Here is a 27,429-nt window from a genome sequence, read left to right as displayed (position 1 = left end):
CGCTTCCGCCCCCACAGACCCAGCTCTTCCTTCCAGCCTTCCAATTTCCAGAAGACTGGATTCCTCAGCTCCAGGTGGCGGCGCAGGTGTCCGACAGCATGCCTGGGGCTCCGGAAGTGAGGGGATCCGGGAGGCCACCTGCTGGGCCAGGGCACCAGAAAGCCACACGGCGATCACACCAGCAGCCCCAGGGCAAGCCATGCCAGCTCCCCTCAGGACAGACCCACCACCCCAGAACTGCCCCAAACCCCAGGCCCAGTTGAACACTGCACTCCCCACCACTGGGCCGAGAAAGAGGTAGAAGGAGAGGAGAGAGGCAGACAGGGGTATTCTGCTAGAGCCATCTCCCCATTATCCATGGACAGGGAGACAGAGGGTCCAGAAAATGCCAGATACTGCCATTGGGAGTCAACTGCTCTCACCACCCCCAATAAGCCTTTTCCCAGAACTGATCAAGATCATGGCACAGGGCAAGGCTGAGCACCATCTTCTCCCTGACCTGGGCCTCCAGGCCCCACGGAGCAGGGAAACGATGAGGAAACTCAGTCCCAAGGTGTAAAAACCTACAGGTCCATTTGTCCAACAGACCAGGGTAGACGTAGTAAACTACACTGCCTTCAAATAGAGCAATGTGACCCTTGAGGAAGGGTCCACCATGTTAGGGCACATCAAGCCACCATGCAAAACACGGCAGGGCTATGATCCCTCCACTTTTCATATTGGAAAATTGAGCTCTGAGTAACGAAGAGACTTTCCCAGGATCACGGAAATGGTCACGGTCAGGCCCAGGTCCATTCCCAGGGCTTCTGACTCTCAGCCATGGGTCCTGGGATCAGAGATTCCGAATGAGGTCACAGGGGTGCTCTGTCCCCAAGGAGTGCTGTACTCCGGAGTGGCCAGAGCAGCAGGAGCTGGGGCACCATTCTTTGTCTTATGCCCAGTGGCCCATGCAAAGCACAGCCTGGCTCCTGAGGGCCTGGCTCCTGAGGGCCTGGCCCGGCATCCCGGGCGATCTGGCCAGGGCGGCCGGAAAGCTGGACTGTCCTGAGCCCTTGCTGAGCACCCTCACTGCGAAGGCCTATGTGTCCACGGGGAACCTGAAAGTTAGTCTAGTTACCCCAGACCCTGTTCCTAGCAGGTAAGGCCAAGGCCAGAAGCATCAGGCCTGTGTCCATGCAGAAGTGGGAGCACTCGCTCATGCAGAAGGAGGGAGGAGGGACAAGGGGGCAAGGAGGGGGGGCAGTAAGAAAAGGAAGGAAAGGCAAAAGAGGATACACCAGAAATGGAAAGAAGGGAACAGAAGGAGGAGAAGAAGAAAAGTGAGGAGGAAATGGAAAAATAAGGAGAGGAAGAAAGAGGACAAAAGTTTAGAAGAAAGAGCACATGAAGAAGGAGGGCGAGAGAGAGACTGAAAGCTAAGATGAAGGCCAAGGAGTTCTAAACGGGGGAAGGGGAGGAGAGGAACCAACCAGAGAGGGAGGAAGATCGGAGCCGGTGGAGAGGAGGGTGCCAGGAGCTGCTCTGCCCAATGCCCTGCAGCCTGGCGTTATATGCTGCCCACGCCACCCAGGGGGAGCCGGCAGGGAGGGGAGGCAAGCAGGAAGGGAAGGGATGACACCAGGCGAGGAAGGCACCACACCCATGGCACAAGGGACAGATGGACACGGACACACGACAAACGCAAGGGACGAGCCATTGAACAAGACGAACAAAACAAAAACAAAGAGAAAATCAACATTAGTTGGTATTCCGAGTCTGGGACCGGGCCACACACTGGAGGAAGTTGGGGAGGGTGTCAGATAGAAGAGGGTGATCCAGGTTCTTGCTTCTCCAAAGGGCAGACTGACCTCCTCCCATCTGGCAGGATACTATGTCCCTCCGATTTCTAACCCGAGTATGGGACCAACCCTGTTGCCCCACATGTCACCTGCCCCTCGCAGTCAGCATGGCCCCATCCTGGGTCCTCTCTCCTCTCATGGTCACCTGCTCCTTCCTGGCTTCAGCTGTGACCCTGCCAGTCTGAACCCAAGGCTCACGTGCCCTAGCATCCAAGCCTCCCTGAGGCGTAGGTTCTTCCATCCCACCTAACATGAAAATCCTCTTCTGTGGAAACCACTTACAATTTTCTGCTTCTGCCCAAAGCTACTGTGCACCACTAAAAAGTCCTTAAAATGAGCCTGCTGGATGCACCCTAAGGACCTGCTATGGCATCCTTTATTCACCCTCGCTGACTTCCAAGCCACCTTCCCCCACTGGGGCCTCCCAGCGACCAAAATCACCCTGCCCAGGCTTCCAGGGAGCGATGCCCATTTAGCTTCCCTCCACACTGCACAAGCTGTTCCATACCAGGGTCTCTACTGGTTCCTCCCGTGTCTCTTACCGCTGAACGTGTGAGGCCCCAGGACGCACACCTGGGACCTCTCCTCAGCCTGTGCTCACGTGACAGCCACACACTGACTCCTCTCACATTCCTAAGCTCTGTCCTCTTGCCATGAGACTCCTGAATCCTCTGCCCGCCCCCACATCTTGCATATTTTATGGGCATCTCAAACCTAACATGGTCAAAATCACACTTCTGATATCTCCTCTAAGCCGGCTCTTCCCACCTTCGTACCCATCGCAACAAAGGGCAACTCCATCCTTTAGGTACTCAGGTCAAAAACCTTGACTTTCATTTCTCTCATAGTCCATTGTTGGTCTGTCTATAAATCTTGATGGCTCCACCTCCAAAATACGTCTACAATCTGAGCACTCTCCCCATCACCATAGATACCGTCTTGATTAGTATCAGCAGTCTCCTAACTGGTCTTCCTCCTTCCATCTAGGCCACACTGATCCTTTTAGAACAATCTGGATGAAGTCACTCTTCTGCCCAAATCCTTCCTAAGGCTTCTCACACCACAGAGTCAAGCCAAAGTTTTTATGATCACCCACAAGGCCCACGTAAGCTGGCCCTATTCCCATCACCTCTCTGACTTTGTGTGCCGCTACACTCCCCATACAGGCATACTCTTGCCTCAGGGCCTTTGGACTTGTTGTTCTACCTGGTACCATCCCTTGCTGCTCATAGAAGCTGTCCCTGGCCATCCTATGTAAAGTGCAACCACCCACTCACCTTCTATCCCTCACTGGCACTTCACTGCTTTATCTCTCTGACACTTATCACCCATCTGACCTATTATTTATGTATTTGCTTATTTGCTTATTGTCCAACTACACCATGAAGGCAAAGATTTTTACTTCTTTGTTTACCACCATTTTTCCAGAGCCTAGATTAGCACATAGCACAGTTTAGGGGTTCATGTTGAATTAATGATTGAATGAGCCTTGATCTCACCTCCTATTTCCAAGATGAAATGTAAAAATAGGGTTCTCAAGACAAGCTCCCAAAGCTTTGCACCAGTATTTCCCTATATCTGTATCTATCTCTTATTTCAGGAAGAGGTAGCTCACCTCCTGGCTGAACCTACATTATCCACCTGAGCTGGGTAGTTTCTTTTTTTTTAATCTTTTTTTTCTCCCTCTCCCTTCTATATCAACCTCTCTTCTCTAAGAACATTCTTATGGTTCCTATATTTACAAAAAGAAAGTTTTCAATATCTTGCTGACCACTTTAGCTATCGCCTTCTCTCCTTTTATCACAAAACTACTCAAAAGAGTAGCTGACATGCTGTCTGCACTCCCTCTCCACTCACTCCTCCATCCCTCAGCCTGGCTTCTATCACCGGCACTCTACTGAAAATACGCCTGTGAAAATCACTGGGGTCACCTGATTGGCAAGCCCAATGCACTGTTCTCAACCTTCCTCATCATGACCTCTCCCCAGGGACCCTGAGGACCCTCACTCCTCCTCCTGGAAACCCTTCACGATCCTGACCTCTCCGATGGCCCAGAGTCCCTGTCTCCTCTCACCGCCCTGAACATTCAATCTCAGTCCATTGTACGGCCTCCATTCCCCTCATGGTCATTTTACTCTATGTTCTTTTCTTTCCGTGCCTTCTGACATGGAGATGTCCATGCCCAAAGCTCTAAACTTCATCTCTCAAAACCGATAGCTTTTTCCACTCTTTCAAACTCAGATTCTGGATATTCAACTACCTTCCTTACATCTCTATCTGGAGGCTCTACCATCACCTCAAACTCAGCAAATCTAATTCTTACACCAAACTTGCTCTTCCTCCGAACTCCGAGCTTATTAATGGAACCATCATTTTATTTCTGTTCACAGAGCCCCAGAGTCACCTTTGATGTCTCCCTCTCCCTCACCTACTCCATCCACACAATTTTATGAACTCCCACTTGTTGCACAGCATCCTTAGCCTCTATCTCATCTTTTTCATTTCCATGGTCGGCACCCTAATCCAGTCCCCATACCTAAGCTATCTAATTAGCTCCTAAGTCTCTCCCATTTTGCATGTTCTTGTCCAGACCCATGAAGTACATCTTCCTACACTATAGCTCTGATCATGGCATACTCTCCTGACTAAAATACAGCTTCCTACATTGCCACTAGGTAAGATTCAAGCTCCTTAGTCTGGTATTTAAGAACAACCAGGGCAGGGCCTAAGCTACCATTCTTGACTCTCTCATGGCCTATATGCTCTCAATCTACTCTATTCTTAAAATATTTCCTATGCTCTTCTGCCTTCACTATAAACCCTCTCTCTCCATGACTCTATTCACTTTCAAAACCCTACCATTGTCCAAGGCTCTGTTTAAAACCCACACTCAACACCGGGTCTTTCCAATCTCTCTAGCTGATAGTGATATCTTCTTTTTTCTTACTCCCACAGAACCTTCTCCATGCCTCCCTTATTACAAATGACTTCATTTTAAAGTTCCAGTTATTTTTTTCCCTTACTAAATTCTAGACTCCTTAAGGATAAGATCCACATCTTATTTCCAACATGCATTGAAATCTCTACCTCTACAGACATTTGAGATCAGTCCAGTCACAGAATCGGGATCATAAGATAACTTGATTGGACTCACCAACTCTGACTCTTATTTCCTTTTCTTGCCTTATTGCACTGGCTAGGACATCCAATACAATGTTGAATGATAAGGATGATAATGGGTGTTCTTATTTTGTCCCTGGCTGTAACAGTAATGTTTCTAATGTTTCACAAGAAAATATAGTGTGTGCTACAGGGTTCCGGTACCTACCCTTTATTAAGATAAGAAAACTACCTCTATATTCATTGAGATCTAAGCTGAAATAAAATGTAAGGAGTTGTTGGATCAAAGTGGAATGAACCTGGGATATAATACTGAGCATGGATAATGGCCAAGTAGGAAAATGAAGACCTGAGGGAGAGAAGCCAGGAGAAACCAGATCATGTCCCATAATCTTGAGTTCATGGCCATGAAGAGGTTCTCCCACAGATCTGAGCTTCCTGGGTTACTCATGTTAAAGCGTATGTTCCAGCTTCTTACAGAAGTAGAATGAACAAAAAGGACTGGTGCTAGAAGTTTATGGTCCCTGGATCCTAGACTATTCTGTACATTGATCCTGCCTATGTGCCTTTATCTACACATGCACTGCAGGCACTGTAAAGAGCTACTAAAAAAGCTGTGCAAGCAAGATCTGCTGACATAATACTGTTCATGACAGAGCATGGACCAAAGAGGCCCTTTACAGCCCTGGAAATCAAATATAACTGTCCCCTCTATACATCTCATCTACCAACTGTGAGTCACTCAGACTAGAAGAGAAGGGAGCAGAGATGTGCCAACAATATCATCCCCTTCCTATGACTTCTTGGCAGCTTAATGGGATATAGAGGTTGATAGTCAAGACCTCAGAGGCAAGTAGGAACAAAAAGGCTGAGGGGAGATGCACTACAAGATGGGCCTCCTTCCCAATCCATTCAGGTATGCCTTCCCCTTGAGCAAGCTCCAGAAGAGCCATAGGGAAGGGTTTGGTAGGGGGAGGAAATTCACCTTGATCCCTCAGAGAAAAGCTCCCTGGATCCTGCCCTTCATTAGGCTAGAATGTCACTATTCTCCAAGCCACTACCCCAATGCTGCAAAATCCTGAGAGGACACCATTCCCCTTCCTTCAACAAAATCAGGAGGAAAAGCATCTCTGCTGACAAAGAAGCTGGGGAGTCCTTATCTCAGGGAACCAGACATGGGAGAAAGCAGAGACATTAGCTCCATCTGGACCACCTCCATGGAGCCTTTCTTTCGCTCCTAGGGTTACAGAGCTGCTCATCCTGTGCTTTGACTCTTGGGTAAAAGCAATGATGCGCTGCTAGACTAGCTCTCCAGGGGAGGTGAAGCCCCGATTGCCAGTTTCAGTGGTATAAATACTTCCATGATGGCTAATTTCAAGGATGGATAGTTGAGCTGAGAACTGTGCTCTGCTCTGAAGTACAGAAGTAGGGTACCCATGCCTCTACACCCAGTCCTGGGCCTAGCCCAAAAGCCAGCTGGCCTGCCCCAGCTACTTCCCCAAACCCACCAGCCATCCCCAGCAAGGATGTCTCCCTCCCTCCCTCCTTGCAGTTGGCATCATGACTCAGCTTCCTCTAAATTTAGGTAAAAGGGGTGCAGGGCAGTGTCAGCTGCCCAAACTCCTCTTCTCCTCCCTGAGCTTCCACCACCCTATCAGCTGAGGAACTGGGAACAAGCCTCAAAACCCGGCCCCAGTCTTCGTTAACCCCTGCCTGGACTTTACCTCTACAACATCAACCCATTCGCTTTCCCACTCAATTTGGATGCTCCCATGGAATGGTCGCAGGCTTAGGCCCATGCGAAGGAAGGAAACTCTTCCTGTCTTTCCCAACATGGCCCTAGACAGCCTGTCATTTCTTATCTCCCCAATAAGGTCCTCCATTTGCTCCACTCTTCTCTCTGCATAAAGATAAGTCCATTCATTCTTAACAGGAAATGGAGTTTTGTTTCCCAGCGCCTGCTTCCCACACAAAGCTGGTCCTAAAGCAAGGACTAACAGGACAAATGGATGAGAAGGGGGACCTTGGCCTCCCCCGAAACAAATATCCTTGGAAGGGCCCATCGGGGTTGAACACTCAGAGCTCTCCCAGGCTTTGGTATGCCTCTGGGAGGGCCCAAGAAGGGATTTGAGTCCATAGAGACCTCCCTCCAGCCTTCTCCATGCCTTCCCCAAGAAACTAAAGTTTGAGTACAGCGAGCACTGCAGGCAGCTACAGAGAGCATCTCTCCTCTCTACTTAGAAGACAGGTACTCCAGCATCAAAGTCACCACCTCCAAGAAGCTTTCCCTGATTGTCCTAGGTGGTAAGCCTTGCTTTCCCCAGGCTCTGAAGCTTTGGTCTCCACATCTGTTGTAGCACACATTGCATTCTGTTAGAATTACCTGTCTCCTCACTAGACTGTGAGCTCCTTGAGGACAGGAACTGAAAGACATTGATCTTTCTGTCTCAATGTCTGCCTTGTAGCCTAACAGACAGTAAAAGCAGGAAGGGATAACTAGTATGTGGGCTCCTGCCAGCCTCTTTTCCAGGCCAACGCAGGGTCTGCTGAGGTATGACTGCTCTGCCTGAAACCTGCCCCCCAGCAAGACCAACCAAGATCAAGGAGGAGAGAGATGGAGGAAGTAAGGAGGGGACACCCAGCACTGATGATCCCTTAGACACTTACCTGCTACCCGGTGGGCGACCAGCCCCTCCAGGTTCAAGGGCTCCTCCTCCGGAGTTCGGGATGGATCTGAAGTCACCTCCTTTGGTGGGAGCTGAGGCTGGGTGGTGAGGCCAGGCAGAGAGGCCGGGGGCTGCTGAGGCCCTGGAGGGTTGGGGGTGGTTGGAAGGAAGGCAGGCAAGGAGGAGGGGGAGGCTGGGCTCTTTGGACGGTAACTCTGGTTGGGCCCAGCTGGACATGGCTGGTAATCATAAGGTGAGTAAGACCTGCCAGGAAGGGCGGACTCCGGGGAGGCTCGTGGGGCCAGCTCAGAGGTTCCCAAGGAATGCCCACTGGGGATGTAGCCAGATCTGGACTGGGTCAGTGGATGGGACTGATAGGAGCAGGAAAGAGGCTGGGAGGAGAGAGGGGAGGCCCCTGGCCAGGCCCCAGGGACACTCTGGGACTTGTGCAGGGGGGTGGCAGCCGCAGCCGGCTCCAGATCCAGCATCAGCATGTTGAGGGTTTCAATGGACTGCTCGATCTCCTGCTGGGAGGCTGCCCTTGGGAACTCAGGGAGGCCAGGCATGGGGGTCTCTGCCAGCGGCTGGGGGCTGGGCCTGCTGGGCCCCAGACTTTCCAAGTGGGCTCTTTCCTGCTGTCGAGGAGGCGGGCGAGGCTGCTGCAGCGGCGGCTGCTGCTGCTGCTGTTGCTGCTGCCAGGAATTGAGTCCCCTTTGCACAGCCTCCCGACTGCTTCCCCCCCGGGCTGGAGCTGGGGGCAGCTGGGGCTCAGTTTCCGGAAAGGACTGAGAGCGGAACATACTGCTGGGGTCATGGCCGTAGTGGGAGGTGGTCACTGGCTGTGGCCAAGTTGGGTGGGGGCTCTCCCGCTGGTAGCCAGCTAAACCCTCCTGTGCAGAGTAGGAGGGCCGCATAGGGGCTGAGTGGCCAGCATGGGCAGGCACTGCGCGGCTGGCAGACTCATAGGGGTAGCCCCCGCCATTGACCATAGGTTCCATGGAGTAGGGCTTGTCCAGGCCATTGGTCAGTGGGGACAGGGCCTCCGGGTAGCCTCCCTCACTGGTGTTGGTGATCCCATCCAGGGAGGACAGCGTGCCCATGCTGCCCACACTGTGCCCATCCTGGTTGGGCAGCTCGTCGTCCAAAATGTCTGTCTCCCGCTCAGAGGCCAAGGCCCCACCGTTGACGTGAACCTGGGCTGGGACAACGTGGCGGACGGACGAGGGCGCAGCAGGGGCCCCTGCCAAGCGGGACCGGAGATGCTGAGTGTGGTACATGGTGCCTGGCTTCTCTCGCTCTAAACCAAAGCCGCTGAGCAGGCGGTCCAGCTCACGCTTCTCCTCAGGACTCAGGGCAGCAGGGGCACTAGAGGGGCCGGGGGCAGGCTCATCGGTCTTGTCTGTCTTGGTGGACGCTGTGGAGTTGCCCGAGTCACTGCTCACAGACAGGGTGTGTTCCACGTGGTTGGGGGTGGCCGACAGGGCAGGACGTGTAGCATTGACGGCCCCGGTGCTGCCGTGCAGGGAGTCCTTCTTCTTCACCTTGGCATACAGGCTCCCATCCAGCGGCCCCTGAGTATGTCCCACAACCTCTGCAAGAGCAGGAGCAACAGACAGCAGAAGTCAGTGGGAGGCGGGACATCTATCTCCTGAGGAAAGGAGTACAGGCTTCTGTTCCCTGGATCCTAAAAACGCCTCTCAGCTCCCCAAAATAGAGCTAAGGGGACCGAAAGGTGAAAGGACCAAAAGACCCCTATCCCAGGCTTTCGGTCAGAACCCATCCCAACACCCAGCTTCAGGCCCAGGCAGGAGAGCCTAGGATTGGGCAGAGGGTCCGGGGGGTCAAGACACCCAGTCCAAAACCTGTGTCTAGCATCCTGCTAACTTCCCAAGGACCTGGGAGTTCTGGCCAAGGTGATATTCGGCAAAGCCAACAGGCCCTGTGTCAAAGGGGACACACTTTCACTCTGAATGCTGGGACTCAAGAAAGTTCTGTAAAGGAGCAGGGCAGGGGAAGCATCTTAGGGATCAAGAATAAAAAGCAGAGGTTTTCATCAAGGAGTAGTGTCCTCTGTCATTTTGTCTCCAGGCAGCTCTGAGGGCCCGTGAGCAATACTTTCTCTGAAAGGAAAAAGTGAGCTTCGGGTGGCTCAAGGCCAAAGGGCTGACTCAGGACCCAAGAACTCACCCCGCCCAGAGGAACTCAGTGATTTCACACCCTGTACAATCAGCAGCCCAACTCCCAGCCCAAGACACACACACATACACATGGGCAAGCACCCACAAGCACCTTCCCTTGCCCCAAGGCAGGCCCCCAGTTGGCCAGAAAGGCCCCTCCCAAATACTGCACAAACTCCAGGCCAGACACCAATAGTCTCTCTCTCTCTCTCTCTCTCTCTCTCACTCACACACACACACACTCTCTCTCTCTCTCACACACAGACAACCTGACACAGAGATAACCAGAGACTCGCGCGCCAACCATTAATTACCCAAATCAAACACCTAAAATTCACCCATGGCAAACATCCTGGTACCCCCAGTCAGAAAGCATGCTGTGCATACAAACATGAAAATAATAATAATAATAGCAGCTAACATGCAGCCAATACTTATTATGTACCAAACACTTTGCTATATACTTTACACATGCAGTGCTTCTAATACTGTGTGTCAAGGAGAGTTATGCCTATTTTAAAGATGGAGAAACAAAGGTTCCGAGAGGTGAAACCATTTATTTACAGACACATAATACCTGGTAAAGCTTAGGTTTTAAATCAGAATTAATTTAAGATAATTGAAATAACATTAAATTAAAATCAAAACTAATTTAAAATCAGAACGACTAAATCAGAATTTCAAAGGGCACATAATTTTCATTATTCCACACTGGCTCTCATATCTCCCATATACATACACACACAACAGAAGGAACACATAAAAGGCAGCAATACCCCAAAATAAATACTTAAATTTAAAGCCACAAACATTTCAGAAAACACAGGCTCCCACCATGCCCAAGGATCAGCCCTCGGGCCAGAAGTGGCAGCCTCTAAAAATAAACACTCGTACAGAAACCCACGGCCAAAAACAAGTGATCAGACAACCACAAAACAGGAACATCCTGATTGGCACACACACACACAAACCACAGGCCAACCAAGTGATGTCACCGAGCGAGCGCGACACAGAGATGCCCAACAGGGCACATCGTCCACACACAAACCCCCCAGGGCTGGATACTCTGCCCATTCACTTAACTCTTCAGAACCATCTCACTGAAGAGTTCTCCCTGGGGATTTGGGACCTTAACAAGCAGCAGAAACCAAGTGACACCGGGCAGAGTATTGCCGCAGCCCAGGACTCACAGGGATGGGGCTGGTCTGAATCGTTTGGTCTGAGATTAGGTCTAAATTTCCAACAACCTGCACCTTGTGCTGGGACCCCTGAAGGCCGCTAAGAGGCTGCTGCAGGCATGGCTGCCTCTCTCAACTCATCTGTCAGCATCCCTAAAGGGATCGATACTGTCAGACGAGAGAGCCTGCCTTTCATGCATGTCCCTCCAAAGAACGGAGTGCCTTGCTACACAAAAAGGAAGAGACCAAAAAAAGAAAACCAAAAACAAACAAACAAACAAACAAACAAACCAGCTGGCTGTTTCCAGAGGAGAAAAGCACTAAAGACAGGAGCCTCACACCCACTCAGATTTCTGGGGGCGGCTCCCATGAGGATAGGCCCTAATACCAGTTAGTGGAAATCTGAAGAGCTGTCCCTCCTTCTCACTGTACCTGGAGCGCTGCTGGCCCTGGAGAAGCAGGCACATTCCTGGGCCCTGGCCCCGCTCGGCAAACCACACCATGAGATGCCGGAGTGTTCCTCCCGGGCCAGTGATCTCCTCCATGCCCTGCACCCCTAAACGCCAAAGTCCACGCTCCCCTGGTCTGGGAAGTGGGGAGAGCAACAAAGCAAAGCATGGGGTATTCCGTGCCTCCCCATTTACACTTAGGCAGAAGGCAATTGAGAAGCCCTGGGTGCAAATCTGAGAGCACTACCTCCTTCCGAGAGAAAGCAGACCCAATCCAGCACTTCGCTTTGGTGCATAAAAGAAGAGCTTTTGGCAGGAGGATCAAGAAAGCATCCAGGAGGCCGGGAGGGAGAGTTCACACTGATTCCCATTACCTTACATACATCCTGGCCCTGCTGGCCAAGCCCTGCTCTTCATTGATTTTGAAAATGTCAATATTAAACTGATTCTGCCATGTAATTTACCCCTAGATGGGCTACTATTTGTAGCAACAACATCAGGAACAATAAAAGCGCTGTGCCACAAAGTCTTAGTAAGAAAATCGAAGAAGTGTAAATTGTCTAATTAAGTCCTGTTTGTTTAATACAAATGGTTTAAGGTCTATTTCTGTCCTCAAAGAAGGGTCCAGCTGCTCCTGACTGCCCAGTGCTGGCCAAATGCTCCAGGTTGTTCTGTAGCTTTCACTGGTTGTCTTTCTTTGCATATTAAGGGGAAAAACTAAGGACAGGCCAGTCCCAGGTCTGTCCAGTCCCTGCAAGGGCTCTGCTGTGTAACTCCAGTGCATCAGCAGGACCTGGGGGGCACCTACCCCTGGTCCTCCCACCAGAGATGAAGGTAGGTGTCCCCTGCCCCCCACACCTTCCCCTCATCCACCGTGGCCACATTAAGAGCTATTTACCAGGACCACAAGAAGCCGGAACCCAAGGTCGGTTTCAGTCTATTAAGGCAGGAAGGACAAAAGAGAGAGGCAGGCAGAGCAAGGAGGAGGAGAAAGAATAGGGGAGGAAGAGTGGGGGCTTGGAGAGGGAGAGGGCTCTAAAGCTGAGGGCTACCAGATCCATCTCAAAGTCCCAGCAGCCTCCAGAGGACAGCCAGTTCAGGTAAAAAACCATCTCAGATGAGCGGGAGTTGGACACCCAGTACAAGGGGGGCAGGGGATAGAGGGAGGAACCTGCCTGACTGGAGCCGTGGGCACTGGCATGGATGACAGCGGACTAGGAGAATAAACTGCAGGAGAAACACAAGTTGCAGACAGGCCAGGGTGGCGAGCTCCCAGGCCCCAAGCCTGGACATCCTGTCTCATGAGCCATTTCCTTGCCTGCTTCTCTAGGAAGTTGAGAAGTCCACAATCGTTTGAAGGCCCCACTCGTTTTGTCTGCATATGTCTCCTGGTTCTCCCCAGCAGCTGCTCAAAGCCCTGGACTCCACCCTCGGTGCTGAGTTTGACTGCACCAAGGAGCCCTTATTCCACGGCGGCCGTAATCCAGATGTGCGAGTCATACTTTTGGAAAGCGCTGAGGAAAATCCCCAGCTGACTTGGATGTGGACCTGCTCCCCAGGCTCCCTCCAGTAAACTGTGGAGGTGTGCATGGGGCTAGAAGCACAGTACAGGCCAGAATGCAGGAAAGGAAAGCCGCATCGGCACATACATTTAATAAAGAATGAAAGAAATAAACATAGATGCTAAGATGATATGGATTTAGGGCAGTTGTTTTCTAATTTTGATGGTCCTAAGAATCTCCTCTGGGGACTGTTTAAAAATGTAATGTAGATTCTGGGGCCATACCTCCACAGGTTTTCGCCCACAGGTATGGGGCAGGGCCAAGGGTCAGCATGTTAACAAGCTCTCTGGGGTTTTGGTGCACACACAGGTGGGTAACATCTTGAGAAACCCTGATCCAGTGGCCAGCATTTTGAGCTCCGAGGTTAAGGACCCCTGTTTCTCTTTAATGCCAAGAGGGGAGGTTTCGTTAACTTAGACATCAGGGCAAAGGGCCCAACCACAAAGAATAAAAGGTGCCAGGCTGGTTGACTACAAGAAAGAAGTCTCCTTTGGCCATGACACAATGAGGAGAGACTCCTCCTTGTCCAACAGCAAGTCTGTTTTGGACTGTGACTGATTTATTAAGGTCCTCAGGATGGGACCCTTCATAATAAAAAGTCCTTTGAGCCCACATCCAGCAGAATAACAATTCATTAAAATACATTACCCAGCGGAGTGATGACCAACCATCGTGGAGGAAAATCAATGCACTCCAATAGGAAGAGGCACCGTGCCCACCCCGGACAACAGGCAGTTTGGAGGCAGACAGGGCTCTGGCAAGTAGGGAGGGTATCTAGCTCCTTAAATGTGGGAATGGGGCACCAAGGGCCATGTGTGTCTGGGAGGTAAATGACCTTCGACAAAGACTGAGGCTCAGCCAAGAGGCAACCAAGAGAGCAAGTTCTGGACATCCTAACCCTTTAGCCACAGACTCTCTGCCAGACATGGAGGGTGCCAGGGTGGGGCTAGGGCTCGGGCTATTGAGAGGCAACATGGGAGCCAGAGAATGGGGCTGAGTACCAGGAAGGTCGCAGGGATGTGCTTCTGGATAGAAGACAGAGGGGAAGCACCCCCTCCCACCCCACCCCTCAGCCAGACACACCCATTATTCAGAAGGATGATCTCCATCTAAATGGCCAACTCAGCTTGCTCAACCACTTAACCATGCAGAGCCTGGCCACACAGAGACTCAGAAATGCATACCTGCAGGTTTGCTGAGAGATAGGATTCAGGAACTAAAGTACCTTGAGCTCAGCCTGGAACATCTTCCTCTCTCCACTTCAACAGCTCTCATCACCCATAGAGTAAAGCCCTACCTTTTCTCACCAATCCTTGCTGCCATTTGAAGCCTAACCTTCACTGTCCTCAACACCCCGAAGACCTCCCCCAACTTTACTATTTATATGCTTCCTACTCTGTGCGACGTGCTGTTCCCTTTCCCGAAGGCCCTTCCTTACCCTGCCCCCACAACTTGCAACCTCCCTGGTAAACCTCTTCCTCTGCCTTTGGGCTCAGTTTGAACTTCTCTGGGAAGCCTTCCTTGGCCTGATCCTTTTCCTCCAGGCCTCCAGTCTCAGATCAACTTCTTCCACATTCCCATGGCTCTTTGTAGATGTCTACTGGAACACCAATCACGTACTAGACCGTCATTGTTGATGCCCATGTTTGTCTTCCTCGGTAAGCCGAGTGCTCCTTGAGGAAAAGCCTTTGTTTCTCTCTCCCCAGTCAGTGCCTGATTCCCAGATGGTACCATCTGCATGGTCCATGTGAACAGTGCCCCTTGGAGTTCAATGCATAAGCAGCATGGCTATACAAGATGGACCTACGGAGCGCAGTGCCTGGCACATAGTAGGTATACCCTAAATGCTTTTTACATTACATTAAAAAGCCCAAAAAGATGTATATAATACTTTCAGCCACTGAGACATTCTTCTTCCACTGCCACTCAGAGAAGTAAAAATGCAGCGATTCAAGGTAGATCATAAGCTTCTCCCAAAAGGAAAAAAGTGGCCCTGCAGTCAAAAATACCATGAGAGAGGAGCATTATACAGAGTTGGTGGTAGCACCGGCTGGGCACAGGGAAGGTCCCTATAAACTGGCTGAGCCAGAGCCTACCCCGTGGCATCCCCCACAGAACTCGCCAGGCACACGCCACTCCAGCAGACATGAACTCTTATGCTGAGGACCTTTTGGGATGGGATAGCTAATGAAAGCCTAAGCTAATTTCCTAAAAAACACGCACAAACACAACTTTTGGTACATTCAGGGGGTTGATGGACACCCTAGAGTCCATCTATGAATGTTAAATTAAGATGTACCCATTTAAAAGATAGCATGTTGCTTCTGGGGATCCCTCTCTGTCACCTGGGACTCCTGTGAAGAATGTCAGGCTCCATCCAAGAGAAACGGGAGAATACACAGCAAGGAAAACCTTCCTGCTGCAGGAGCTCAAGAAGTGGCTCAGCCCAGAACAACCCACTGGGTTTTCAGTGGCCCAGGGGAGGTGTGTGTGAGGATGGAGAGGGGGTGGGGATGGAGAGGAGGTGACAATGTAGATGCAGTGGGGCACTGCAGCCCAATGGCTCAAGTTTGACCAAGTCTGGGGTCTTCCCGAGGCACCCTGGCAACGGGCAGCAGAGACCTCCTGGATCCCAGCCCTGGCCTCCACCCATGCTGACCTCCCTATCCCATAGCCAGCTGGGGATCAAGGTAGCCCTTTGTTCACCATAGTTTGCAGAGAGTTCTGAGACTTCTCTAGATGGGAATGGGCTTCCTCAGAAGTTCTGAAGATCAGCAGAATTAGGGCTGAAGAGAAGTCTCTGAAGAGGAACCACACTGAGGAGTCACAGACTCTGCCAAGCAACTAGGGCAGAGGACAGGTGCAGTCCAAAGAACTTAGTTCACATTGGGAGGTGTCAACAGATTCCACGCTGACAAGCATGGGCCTCGGGCCCTGTGGGTGGGGACAGATGGGTCCAGGCTTGGCAAACAGGCACCTGTCTTTCTTGATGCTTAACAGCGCTCAGAGAGAACCCACTGTGTTTTCAGACAGTGGACAGAGAAGAATGAGAGTCTTCTCAGGGCTGCTGTTAATGTTTCCATATGTGGCTCTGTCCTCTGTACAAGTGACCTTGCCAGTCTCACCACAAACCTGCCTCTGTGGGCCCAGGAAGGGTGGATGGCAAGTGCCCCGCCCCTGGCCCACTCTGCCATTCTGCCGAGAAAGAAAGAAGGTGGCATGAGGCCCAATGTCCAAAGGGATCCCAGTCTGAATCGCAGCCTGTGGGCCTTGAACATGGAGAAAGTCAGCATTGAAATCGAAATGGAAACTACAGCCCCTCCCAATGGCACCTCCGGGCCCTCTGGGCAACAGAACTAAGATCTGAGAGGGACTGGGAAGTCAGCGGAGCCAGGACAGCTTTTAAAAAGCCATGGGATTTTTAGAGCTGCAGGGTCTTAAGGGGTTCAGTTCCTCCACTGCCCAGCCGTCACATAACAGAAAGACAGTGAAGTGCAGGGGGCCCCTCCAAAGTCACCCAGCTCAAAGGTACAAAAGGACTTGTCTTCCTGACTACAAGTTCAGTGCTCTCCCCCAAATGGCCTTCAAGGTGAAGGTGTCTAGAGGAAACTCAGTGGGGCGTGGCAGGTGGCAGGCAGGGGACCCTCTAACTATATGGCTGCGGACCAAGATCCTCGGAATATAATACATGGGGTTTCCGTCAAGTGATGATGATGGATGTGTCCCCAGGCCCTTCTCAGGAAGGACCCACAGTACTTTGTACAGATACCATCTTACTTGAATTTCTCCAGAGAAAAGGCGTAGGAACGGAAACCCTGATTTTGACCTTTATTTCAGACCCAAGGGACCAGGGCCTGGAGGGTGAGTGACCAGCCCAGGTCAGACGACTACCCATGACCTTGCAGGGCCAGCCTCCCAGCCCTCAGCTCCCACACCGGGCACTATAACCAGAGCCTGACACCCCCACTCCCCGCCTCGGCCTATCCGGGCACCAGATATCACAGACACACTCAGGACGGTAAAAATAGCTCCGAGCCCACAACAACTGAAGTCCTTCCCTGCCAGGCCAGGGCACCCGGCTGGACACTCAGAAATCCCTGGCCAGGGGGCGGCCAAGCCCTCATAAGCGGTGCCAGAGTTGGGAGAAAGCCATGAATGGGAGCGTGCAGGAGGCCGGCGGGGGAATGGCCAGCACGGGGAGTGCCACAAAGCGTAGGGTCCAGAAGGAGAGGGGTTGTCCTGAATAAACATCCCGCCAGGAGGGTTTCAGGGGTATCCGTGCCTCTACCACGTTCCTCTGCCCGCCCCCTTCTCACCCACCATGGACCATTACCCCAAAAGAATGAGGCCAACTCAAACACACTGCCCCCCACCAACTCAGCCACCCCTCAGACCTGAGTTGGCGGCTCTTACGTGTCCAAGGGCAGCAAATTCTGGAGGGAGGTGGCCAGGCCCACTACATCCACCTCCAAAGGCAGTGCGGAGGGTCACAGGCCGGCACGGCCTCACGCCTTTCCCCAGTCGGTGGCAAATCCAGGACCGAGGGCACAGGAGCCCCCACCGCCCTTTCCCCAGATCCAGCAGAGAGCCACACAAGGACACACACAGGCAAAACAGCTGCCCAACAGACACTTACCCTCTGGACAGAGAGGGAGAAAGGGGAGGGGAAAGAACCGCTCTGATTTGATCTCCGCTCCTTGTGCCTCAAGTTTCAAATAATTCCTACATGGCTGCAGCTCCAGCTCCGTCTGTGTCCTACTCGGGCTCGCTGGGACTGTCAGGGGTGGGAGGAGCCTGCCTGCCGGGTACACACACCACTCCTCCCTCCAGCGCGAGCACTCCTCTCTCTCCCTCTCTCCCCCGCCCCTCCCGGCTCTGCCTCACTCTGGCTTGTAGGAAGCCAGTGGGATAAAACTCTGTCTGTAATTTCAGCCAGCTGGGTCCCCAGGGCTTCACTTATCATCCTGCAGCTATGCAGCTCTTGAATGACATCACAGTGGCTTCCCAAATGCTCCACATGGAGTGCGAAGCGGCCGCTCAGCTCCAGCTCCAGCTCCAGCCCCAGCCCCAGCCCCAGCCCAGTTGCAGTCCCAGCTCAGCCCAGTTCTAACCCCAGGTCAATCCTAGCCCAGCGACAGCCTCAGCCCGACACAGCCTCAGACCAGTCCCTGTCCCTGAACAGCCCCAGCCCTGCCCCAGCCCAGCCCCAGCCCAGCCCCAGCCCAGCCCCAGGCCCAAGCCCATCACAGCCCCAGCACCCAGAGGAGTGGGGAGAGGAAACCTGGGAGCAAAGCGGCAGGGAGGCAAGGGAAAGAGTGAAGGGCGAGAGTTCCTAGGAGGATACTGAGATTTATTTCCCCAAATTTTTCCATTTTTTTTCCACTCACAGCAAATGAAAGGCAGAACAGATGACAACAATTTTCCAGCTGCTGAACAATAAGGTGGAAATCTTTTTTTTCCTCTCCCCCCCTCCTTCCCCTCCACGGGGCAGAGTCTAGGAGCCAGGACACTGCCTAGGCTTATAAAAGGGAGGAAAAAGCCACAAAGGCCCTGTACTTCCCAGAGGTGACCACAGGGCCTAATCAGAGGTGCTAGAGTGTCACCCAGGCAGGTCTTAGTGAGGAGGACAAGATCCCCAAAGTGAGATTCTCAGTGTAAAGTTTTGGATTCTGGTCCAGCAACCTGGACAGTTTTTGAGGCTTGCCTTTGGGAAGGCCAGTGGGCACCTGGCCCGGGATATTGATCTGCCAGGCCACCTGAGATGCCTCCAATTGACTGGCTATTGGTATTCAGTTTGTTCCCGTATGAAAATCATGAATGGCAGAGAGAATAACTTTTCAGAGTATCGGGGACACTCACCTTTCATGCCCAACCACCCAGACCTGAAGCAGTCCACTCAGCCAAAAACCACACAATCTGCCCAAAGTGCCCCCATCATCCTGGCATGCCCTAAAATGTGCCAGAAGTCCCTCACTGAGAGCAGAACACCAAATGCCAACTCATTTGCACATTTTTGGCAACTTATCTGAACATCAGTTGAATGTCCCAACCCAACTCCTCCAGCTGGTGAGACAGCCTGGGGTTGGCGGCCAGGTCAAGGAGGCTTTAGCACCTGGTGCCTCCTTGCAAGGACCCCAATTAGTGTGCAACCAAAAGTGTTTCTGTGGCCACCCCACTCTGGGGCCTAGCTTTTCCGAGGCAGGTCTGGCACTGCAGGCTCGGGAAGGAGAAGCTGCCAAGTAGAGGCCACCTACTTCTCCCCTTCTGAGCAGACACCTCCTCTTGGTCCCCCTCCACATGGCCAGCATGACTGACTCTCTGCATGTTTCTTTTGGGGAGCAAAGAAGGAAAATATGAGTAAGAATAAAATGGTACCCAGTGCCCTGTAGGCTGGCCCCTGCGCTATCTCAACTGTGTTTTCACTGATGAGATGGGGAGGCCCCCAGCCCAATGTCAAAGACTTCATAGAAACTGTAAGAATGGGCAGCAGAGAGAGGGGTTCCATGCCTCGGGCTTCAAACTGGCCACAGGGGAACTTCCAACTTCCCCAGGGCAGGGCTGTTGCAAGAACACAATTTGGACAAATTATTCCAATCATCCAGCTTTCCAATCATTCTAAGTAGAAGCAGGAGGAAGAGAAAGGCCTGGGTGTCCCAAGTGTTAATGTGTCATTTGGGAGAGGGAGGAGTTCGGCAAGTGCCCTGACAGAAAGGCGCACAGGCCTCTGCAGGCTCACCTCTCTGCCCTCCAGCCCTGGGGAGACTCAGGACCGGAAGCTCAGAGGTGTAGGAGCTGGGCACCCCTCCCAGGGCCCCAGCCTTCCAGGGTCTCTGCATTTCCCCCCTGGAAGGCAGTGCACAGGGCCAGCCTTGGAAGCGCGTTCCCTGAGGGTAGGGGCAGGCTCCAGGGTGCTAAAGGATTACCCTGGAAGGGGACTGTCAACTCCCAGGCAGATGTCCAAGTTGGAGAAGGGCCGGGGGTGTATCCACTCACCTCCCTCCTGCCTCTCCCTGCTCTTACTGCCTTCTGGGGCGTGGACCCCCATCTGTAGCAGTCCTCATTTGGGAAGGATGGAGAGAAATTGGGGAGTGGGCCCAAGGTGGCTTGGGGAGCCAGAAAGAAGGAGAGAGTCCACCAGAATAGGGGAGACAAGTTAACTACGTAACTGCACTTTGATGCACATTCTCTCATTTGCTTCCGTGGTTGAGGCTTAGACCCTGCAGGTTGTTCCAGGTCGCATTGCCAGTCAGACTCTGACACCTGAGTTCTTTCTGCTTTCCAAGAAGGAAGGAGAAACCAAGAAAGAGATACATGGACAAAGGGTGAGAGTCTGCAGGATTTGACAAGAAGAAGGGAGCGGAGGGTGATGATAAAATCACAATGCTGGTTTAGAAAAACTGGCCCAGACCCCACCATCCAAGTGAGTGCTGTCCTCTTCAGAGTAATCCCCTGGGGGTTTCATGCATTTATCCTAATACTCCCAGGGCTCAAAGCATTTCTAGAAACTCGCAGGGAACTGTTTCGGAACCAGTTCCCAATTCACACCATGAACTCATCTTTGCATAGGGTCCATCCCTGTTCTTAACCCAAAACAGTAAACCCATTAAGTACCACGCATAAGTACTGGTTACCAAACTGGCTACGTAGTTTTATCACTACAGTCCCCATCACCACTGTGGGGTGGAGGTCTATGTGGTTCTATGCATGAGTGGATGCATGTGTCAGGGTGGGTAGCAGATCTGGGTGGGTCTCTGCTTCCTATTCCAAATAGGTCCATCCATGTGCATGAGTACAAGGAGGATCATGCAGGCATTTCCAGGGGGTGTCCTGGGCAAGTCCATGAACGTTCACAACTGTGAGCTGTGTGGGCCACAGCAGGAAGTCCCTGCAGCAGAGGAACAAGCTAGAAGTGACTCTCCTTACCCACAGAAGCTACATGCCATGGGGCACAAGCCTGGACAGGAGACAGGAGCCAGGGCACCACCCCAGGCTCCTTTCTATCCTCATGTCGCATGAAGAGTGCCTGCCAGGTTCTCGAAGATTCTCAGGCAGTGTACAGACGTAGGGGGGTAGGGGGACAGGAAGGAGGAAGGAAAGATCTGAGAAGCTTTGAGCTTTCATATCAAAATCTGATCTCACTGCCCCTAGAGAAGAGAAGAACAAACATCAAAGAACACTTTGCTACTAACAGTTTTTTTTTTTAAGCAATCAAGGCAACAGAAGGCGAAAATCTCTAGCAAGCATCAGCACATTGACTGGCCGTGATGCTGTAAAGATTGGGTCAAGGATGAGAAGGGCAGTCAGCGGCTCTTGGCCCCCACCCACAGACAGCCCTGCGGCCACTTCCCAGAACAAGAAAGCCCCCACCCGGGGTCTGGGTAAACCCCAGAGGGTCGGAGACCAGTCCAGCAGGTTTGCCATCTGGGGCAGGATGTTCCACGTCCCCGCAAGGGAGCCTTGTGGCCACAAATAATGTTTGAGCAGAGAAAGGGAGGAAGAGAAAGAAAAACAGGAGTTTGGGGCCCAACGCTGAGTCCCCTTTGCGCACACAGAACCTTCTAGGGCCTGATGAGAGCCTCCAGAAGTGCCTCGTTCACCAACGTCCCCAAGGACACCGTGGTCACTCACTCCATTCAGACAAATGTGTGAGGTTGAAGGACCCTCCTCAAGCTCAAGAAAATCCAGTCCTGACACCGGTTCCCCTTCCTCACATCCCTCAAAGGTGAGACAGTTCTCCTGGAGGTCAGACCCTTACCCCTTCCACAGCAGTTGAAGCCCGCTCTCTGCAACTCTGACTTCACTTCCCTAATGGGCCAGTGCACAAGAAACAGACCTAGAGAAAGTGTAATCAAGCAGCAACAGCAGGAGACTGGGAGTCAAGGGGCCAGAGTACTAAGAGGCAATCTCGGATAGGCCTCAGTTTACTCCTCTGTGCAATGGGAGAACACAACTGGATGATCCCTGACCTCCTGGGCAGCTCTCGATGCCCAAGGATCTGACTCCGAGAAGATGCTCAGCCAGGCACTGCCTGGATCCCAGCGCCCCCACACTCTGTGCACCCCTCTCTCTTCCCCTGCTCGGTCCTGCCTGAGTGGCTCCAGGCTCCAATCTTGTCCGAGGCTATTTCTGCGGCAGCCACAGAGCCCCTGGGGGCTGGAACAGAAACGGTGATTTACAGGAAGTCTGGAAATACACACCAGGCTGCAGAGGTTCCGAGGGCCATGCAGGGCAATAAAGAGGTTGATTTATTTTCATCAGTGAAATGCCGAAACCCAATCCCTAGAGCGAGCTGACCCAGCAGACGGCGATGAGGAGTTCCTCACCAGAGTAGAATTAGCGAGAGCACAGCTTCCCCAATCTCTCCACTGGGGCAGGTGATGGGAAGGGGCAGAAGGTGAGGCCAGGGCTGGCCAGATGGGTCACTGTGGCCCAGGTCCCTCGGGTGGGCCTCTTCCCACCCCGCCGCTGGCTTGCCAGGGTCTCCAGGACACAGCCCCAGCAGTGGGCCGTGCTAGGCAAGCAGCCTTTCCATTTTAACACAGCCCTGTATTCTCAGGGGACTTATACTCCAGGCTGCCAGTCCATATGCCCACTTTTGTGGAGCCGGGGGCCAGGGCTCCTCAGACTTCTGCCCTCGTGAAGCCATGTTCAGACACAGTGGCATCAGAATCGCAGCTCTTCACCTACCTGGCTGTGAAAACATTAGCAGGTTACTTAACCTCTCTGTGCCTGTTTCCTCATCTGAGAAATAGGAATAAGAAAACTCAGCTCAAGGGGTCATGAGGAGTAAAGGAAATAATGGGCACCTAACAGCAACAGCCCGCATCTGGAGGGTCCACACAGAAAGGGGAGGTAGGCTCTCCTCCTGGTCCCTAACCAAATTGCTGGCTGGGAGTGTCAATGAATACAACCCTCACGGAGGCCACTTTGACGCTATCAAAGTTGTATGTGCATATATTCTTCCACCCAGAAATTCCACTTCTAGAAATGTGTCCTACAGATAGACTTGCACAAATGAAAATAGTATAGGCAATGGTTATTCACTGCAGGATTTTTGAAAATAGCAAAAGATTGGAAAAAACCTAAAAGTCCATGTTATTTAAATATTAAATTGAAAATACGAGTTAAATAAAACACAGTCCAGGTTGCACGGTGGAATATTATGCAGCTGACAAAATAAACAAGGCTCTTTATGTGCTATTACAGAAAGATCTCTGCGAGGTGCCATTAGATGCAAAAGCTCAGGGTACAAGCCAAATCCCTATAGTGGCTACGAGACTCTAAGTGACCTGGTCCCCATCTCCTATTGTAACATCCAGTGCAGTCCCACTGGTCCCAAACATCTCAAGTGGGCTCCTGACTTAAGAACCTTTGCACCTGCAGTTCCCTCTGCCTAGGATGCTCTTCCTTGATACCAGCTTCGTTGACTCCCTCATCTCCATCAATTCATCCCTCACGTGTTCCCTCCTCAGTGAGACCTAGGCTGACCAGCTTTTTTAAAAATTTCATGTCACCACTCAATCACCCTTCCAATGTTCTATTTTTTCCCAGAATATTTGTCACCTAGCCTGCTCTGTCATTTACTTATGATGCCTTTGTAATTTTTTTATCGTCTGCCTCCTCCCACTAGAATGTAATCATGACAAGGACAAGGATCATTTTGTTGTTCACTGTTACATTCTTAGCATCTAGAATAGTCACTGCCCATATACGAGGCACTCAGTCAATATTTATTAATAAATGAGTGAATAGCCTATGTACCAAAGAACACAGATGATTTGGGTTTTCCTCCTCTTCTTCTTCAATAGTGTGGACTCAAAGTTATGCCTGCAATCACATCATTCTCACTGTCCTGTACTCTGATGTTTTCTCAAATGGAAGAGAAAAGCAGCAGCTTTACAGGGTCTCCTGGAGTTACCATGGCCACAGCCTGGCCATCACTCATGGCCGGAGCCAGGGAAGCAGGACCCATGAAGGGGAAGACCCTGGAAGGACCCTGGGAGCTGGCCTGGCTCTGCCCCCAACTGCGTGTGACCTCTGCAAAACCCCCAAAACCGAGCAGAGGGATTGGCTCACACAAGGGAATGGAGCCTGGCATTTGGACGATGCCAGGGAAGAAGTTCACAGGCAGATCCCAGATCCACTGAAGCCTCTTCCCATAAATGGCCCCTGAACTGTCCATTGGACAGAAAGCAGGGCCCAGGAGAGCGCGCCAGGTAGGAGGGGCTCTGCTGCCAGAAGAAAAGCACGCCAGCAAGCAGTCAGGGGTGGGCAAGAAAAACTCCAGGGACAATGCTGCCTCTTGAAGGCTGGTAGAGAGAGGGGCCTGAAAAGCCAGGACAATTAGCGAAGGGGTTAAGCTTTGCCAAAGAGCAAGCCACCTCAGCTAGCACCTAGGAACCAGCCTAGAACAACTGCCCTGGCCAGGGAGAAAGAGGGCAAGGTGCAGCCTCCAAAGGCAGTGAGACACGCCCAGGGCCTGGCCAGGTCCAGCAAGGAATAATCCAGAATCACCCAGAAAGACAACCCTCACCCCTGAGGCCCTGATGCTGTGGACCGCACACATCCCCCCACCCCCTAACCAGAACAGAGGCAGCATTAACCTGCCCCACCTGGGCTGGGAAGCCAAGTTGCGGGGCCAAGTCTAGGTAGGCCAAGATGAGGAAAAGCAACAGGCCAAGCATGTGTGCCTCCTGAGCTGCCGCCACTCAGCCACGTCCATTGAGCGACAAATCCGGGCTCCAGGGACTGGTCTACTGCAGGATTGTGTGTGCTGTATTTTCTCTTAACCTCCTGGTTCATTCTCCCCTTTTGGGCCCCTGGTACTGTAGAGGGCAGTCCAGCAAGGGAAGCTGGTCAGATTTGATCACTTTTCTTTCCTCCTACTTTCTAGGTTTTGAGCAATGTTGCTACACCCGTTTTAGATCTAAAAAACAATTCTGTCTTCAATGTCATCTTCCTCCAAGGCCCAGGGCTAATGCAGCCCCTTGGTAAAGCCATCCATCTCTGATCACCGCCATCCCCAGAAGCGTCTACTCCCCTGAGAAGCTGTGGCCCTTGGCCAAGATCCTTCTCCATTTGGGGGTCGGAATGAATGGTGTGCCAGTCTGATCTCACTGCACCCCCTACCCATCGCCCTTGTCTGCAGGCAACCCCAGGGCATGACCTTCTATAGCACCAGGTCTAGCACAGTGCCTGCCACCTAGTAAGTGATCTGAGAAAAGAAATGGAGGGAGGAGGGAACGATGGGTGAAAGGCAGCTTTTGCTGGGTAAGAAAAAAAATATGCTATTAATGAAGGCTTGAATTTCTTTTCTTGGACATGGTTAAAGTCAGTGTCTTGGAGTCTTGCCGGGCCCAGCTAACTTGCACTTGGCTAGGTCTGACAGGGAGGAAGGAGGGAGGTGATGGAGGGGGAAAGAGTGCATAGTCTCCTCTTCCCCTGCCTGGAGCTTGATATCTGAGCACAAGGCCAGGGTAGACGGTGCCGCTTAGGCCACTGGCCAAAAGCTCTGCGTCCGCTCTGAGTGTGGCTCCGGCCTTCCAACCTCCACCTGATGGCAGAGATTACAGAGGACCAAAGGCACATTCACTCAGGAGGGTATTGGTTTACCAAATGTTCCACGGGCAGACACTGCTCCCCAGGCCTGCCAGCTGCCTCACAGAGCAGGGCCAGCAAAGGGTTCGAGGGCATCAGGACAAGCCCCGTCCCGCCCCGCCCGACGAGGAACAGTGCTAAGCAGGTGGCCGGCAGATGCTGGGTCACTGGTGTCATCTTCTTTACCCATGAGGTCAGACCGACCTTGTGTTTCAATTCTCAGCACTCTGGTTGTTCCAGGAGGTCAGGAGAGGACACCTCTCTTGGGGGAAGAGAAGATACCCAGATCCTCCTCAAGAAGGCATTTGATCCCTGCCTCTGTCACCATCTCTGTGTAGACCATCCCCACTGAGACCCTTCTCCCTTGTTTACCAACATTTCTGCTCAAGGGGGCCAAGAAGATAAGGACTCAACCTGCTTGCCGTGGCTGATTGGCCCTCTGATTCAGGAAGTTCTCCCAGGTGGCTACCTCACACTCCTCCTGCCACACTCCAAGCCCTGTGTCCTACATGACGTGTTAGAACAGGGACAGAGCTTTCAGTAGCAGCTTTGAATCTCTTTGCCCATCCTCTCCCACACCCTGAAGGTACAGACCAGAAGGCCTGCCCTTTTGCACAGCCAAGTTAAGATTTCCTAATAAAAATCACTGGGGCTTAGAAAATCACCCTCTGCTCAGATACAAGGGGCAGTTGTATCACTCCGGGATCCCTGGACCCTCTGTGTGAATTACTCAAGCCCACCTGCAATCTTGTGTTCCCCTCCTTTCCTGGTTCCTCCCATGTCTTGCCCAACAGTTCAGAAGGCAGCAATGTCACCCCTATGAAGGTATGTCACGGGGGCTGGTCTCCCTGCTGCCTCACTGCTTCATTCCCAATGCAGAGGCGCCGCTGCTCCCCCTCACCCTCTCTGGCCCCAGGGACAGGAAGGAACACAGAGCCACGCAGGTGGCTAAGGCAGCTGGAGGCAGAATTCCCAGGCTTTTCTGCTGCTCTGCATCCAGGGACCTGGAACCCGGCCTCCCTCTTTGTGTAATGGGGCAGGTTTCCCACCGGTTCCAGGGCTGGAAAGAGATCAGGCCAAAATGCCTAAAGCATTTCAGGCTATAGATGAATAATCTTTGAGATTAAGATTTAAAATGACAGAAAGCAGTGTGGATCCCTAGCTTTTCTGCAATTGCCTGTTTCCTCACCTATGCACTGGGAACACTAGTTGTAATCTTAGGTTAATATGGAAGCATTTAGGTTAATATGGTTAGAGGCCACAGGAAAATGAACGCCACACTCCAAAAGCAGGGCTCGCATAAAGAGGTGACAGCCATCAAGAAAGTGAAAAGACAACCCACAGGATGGGAGAAAATATTCGTGAGTCACATATCTGATAAGGGACCTATTTCCAGACTGCATAAGGAAGGAACTCATAACTCAGTAACAAAAAAGACAAAACCCCGATTTTAAAAAATGAGCAAGAGATGTTTCTCTAAAGACGATATAAAATATAGTGGCCAGTTAACAAAGATGTTCAACATCATTAATTCTCAGGGAAATGCAAGTCAAAACCACAATGAAATACCACTTTACACCCACTAGGATGGCTAGAATACCAAGGAAAATTACAAGTGCTGGTGAGGATGTGGAGAAACTGCAATCCTCATAGACTGGCAGGAAGGAATGTAAAATGGTGCAGCCACTTTGGAAAACAGCCTGGCAGTTCCTCAAATGATTAAACATAGAATTACCACATGACCCAGGTATCTCTTAGGTATCTACCCAAGAAAAAATAAAAACATGAGTCCATGCAAAATGCCATACATGAATGTCCATAGAGCATTCTTTAATACATCCC

General features: G+C 51.9%; 1 protein-coding gene across 4 annotated transcripts in view; it reads right to left on the bottom strand.

Annotated features, from left to right (window-relative positions):
* The window catches only part of TNS1 (tensin 1), a 160,012-nt gene that overhangs the window by 34,298 nt on the left and 98,285 nt on the right, over positions 1-27,429 (bottom strand). For 2 of the 4 annotated variants that reach the window (XM_054585672.1, XM_054585674.1), the window contains exons 6-7: positions 7,626-9,215; positions 1,470-1,553 (exon numbers count right to left, since the gene is read on the bottom strand). In XM_054585672.1, coding sequence (XP_054441647.1) covers positions 1,470-1,553; positions 7,626-9,215 — 1,674 coding nt within the window. The remainder of the gene's footprint in view (positions 1-1,469; positions 1,554-7,625; positions 9,216-27,429) is intronic. The other 2 variants (XM_054585676.1, XM_054585673.1) reach the window with 1 other exon arrangement.

This window comes from Pteronotus mesoamericanus, unplaced genomic scaffold (assembly GCF_021234165.1).
Source record: "Pteronotus mesoamericanus isolate MK-2021 breed Mesoamerican mustached bat unplaced genomic scaffold, CSHL_Meso_final contig_90, whole genome shotgun sequence".
In the NCBI taxonomy this organism is placed as follows: Eukaryota; Metazoa; Chordata; class Mammalia; order Chiroptera; family Mormoopidae; genus Pteronotus; species Pteronotus mesoamericanus.
The sequence above is the reverse complement of the archived record's forward strand: the minus strand, read 5'-3'. Positions and strand labels throughout refer to the sequence as shown.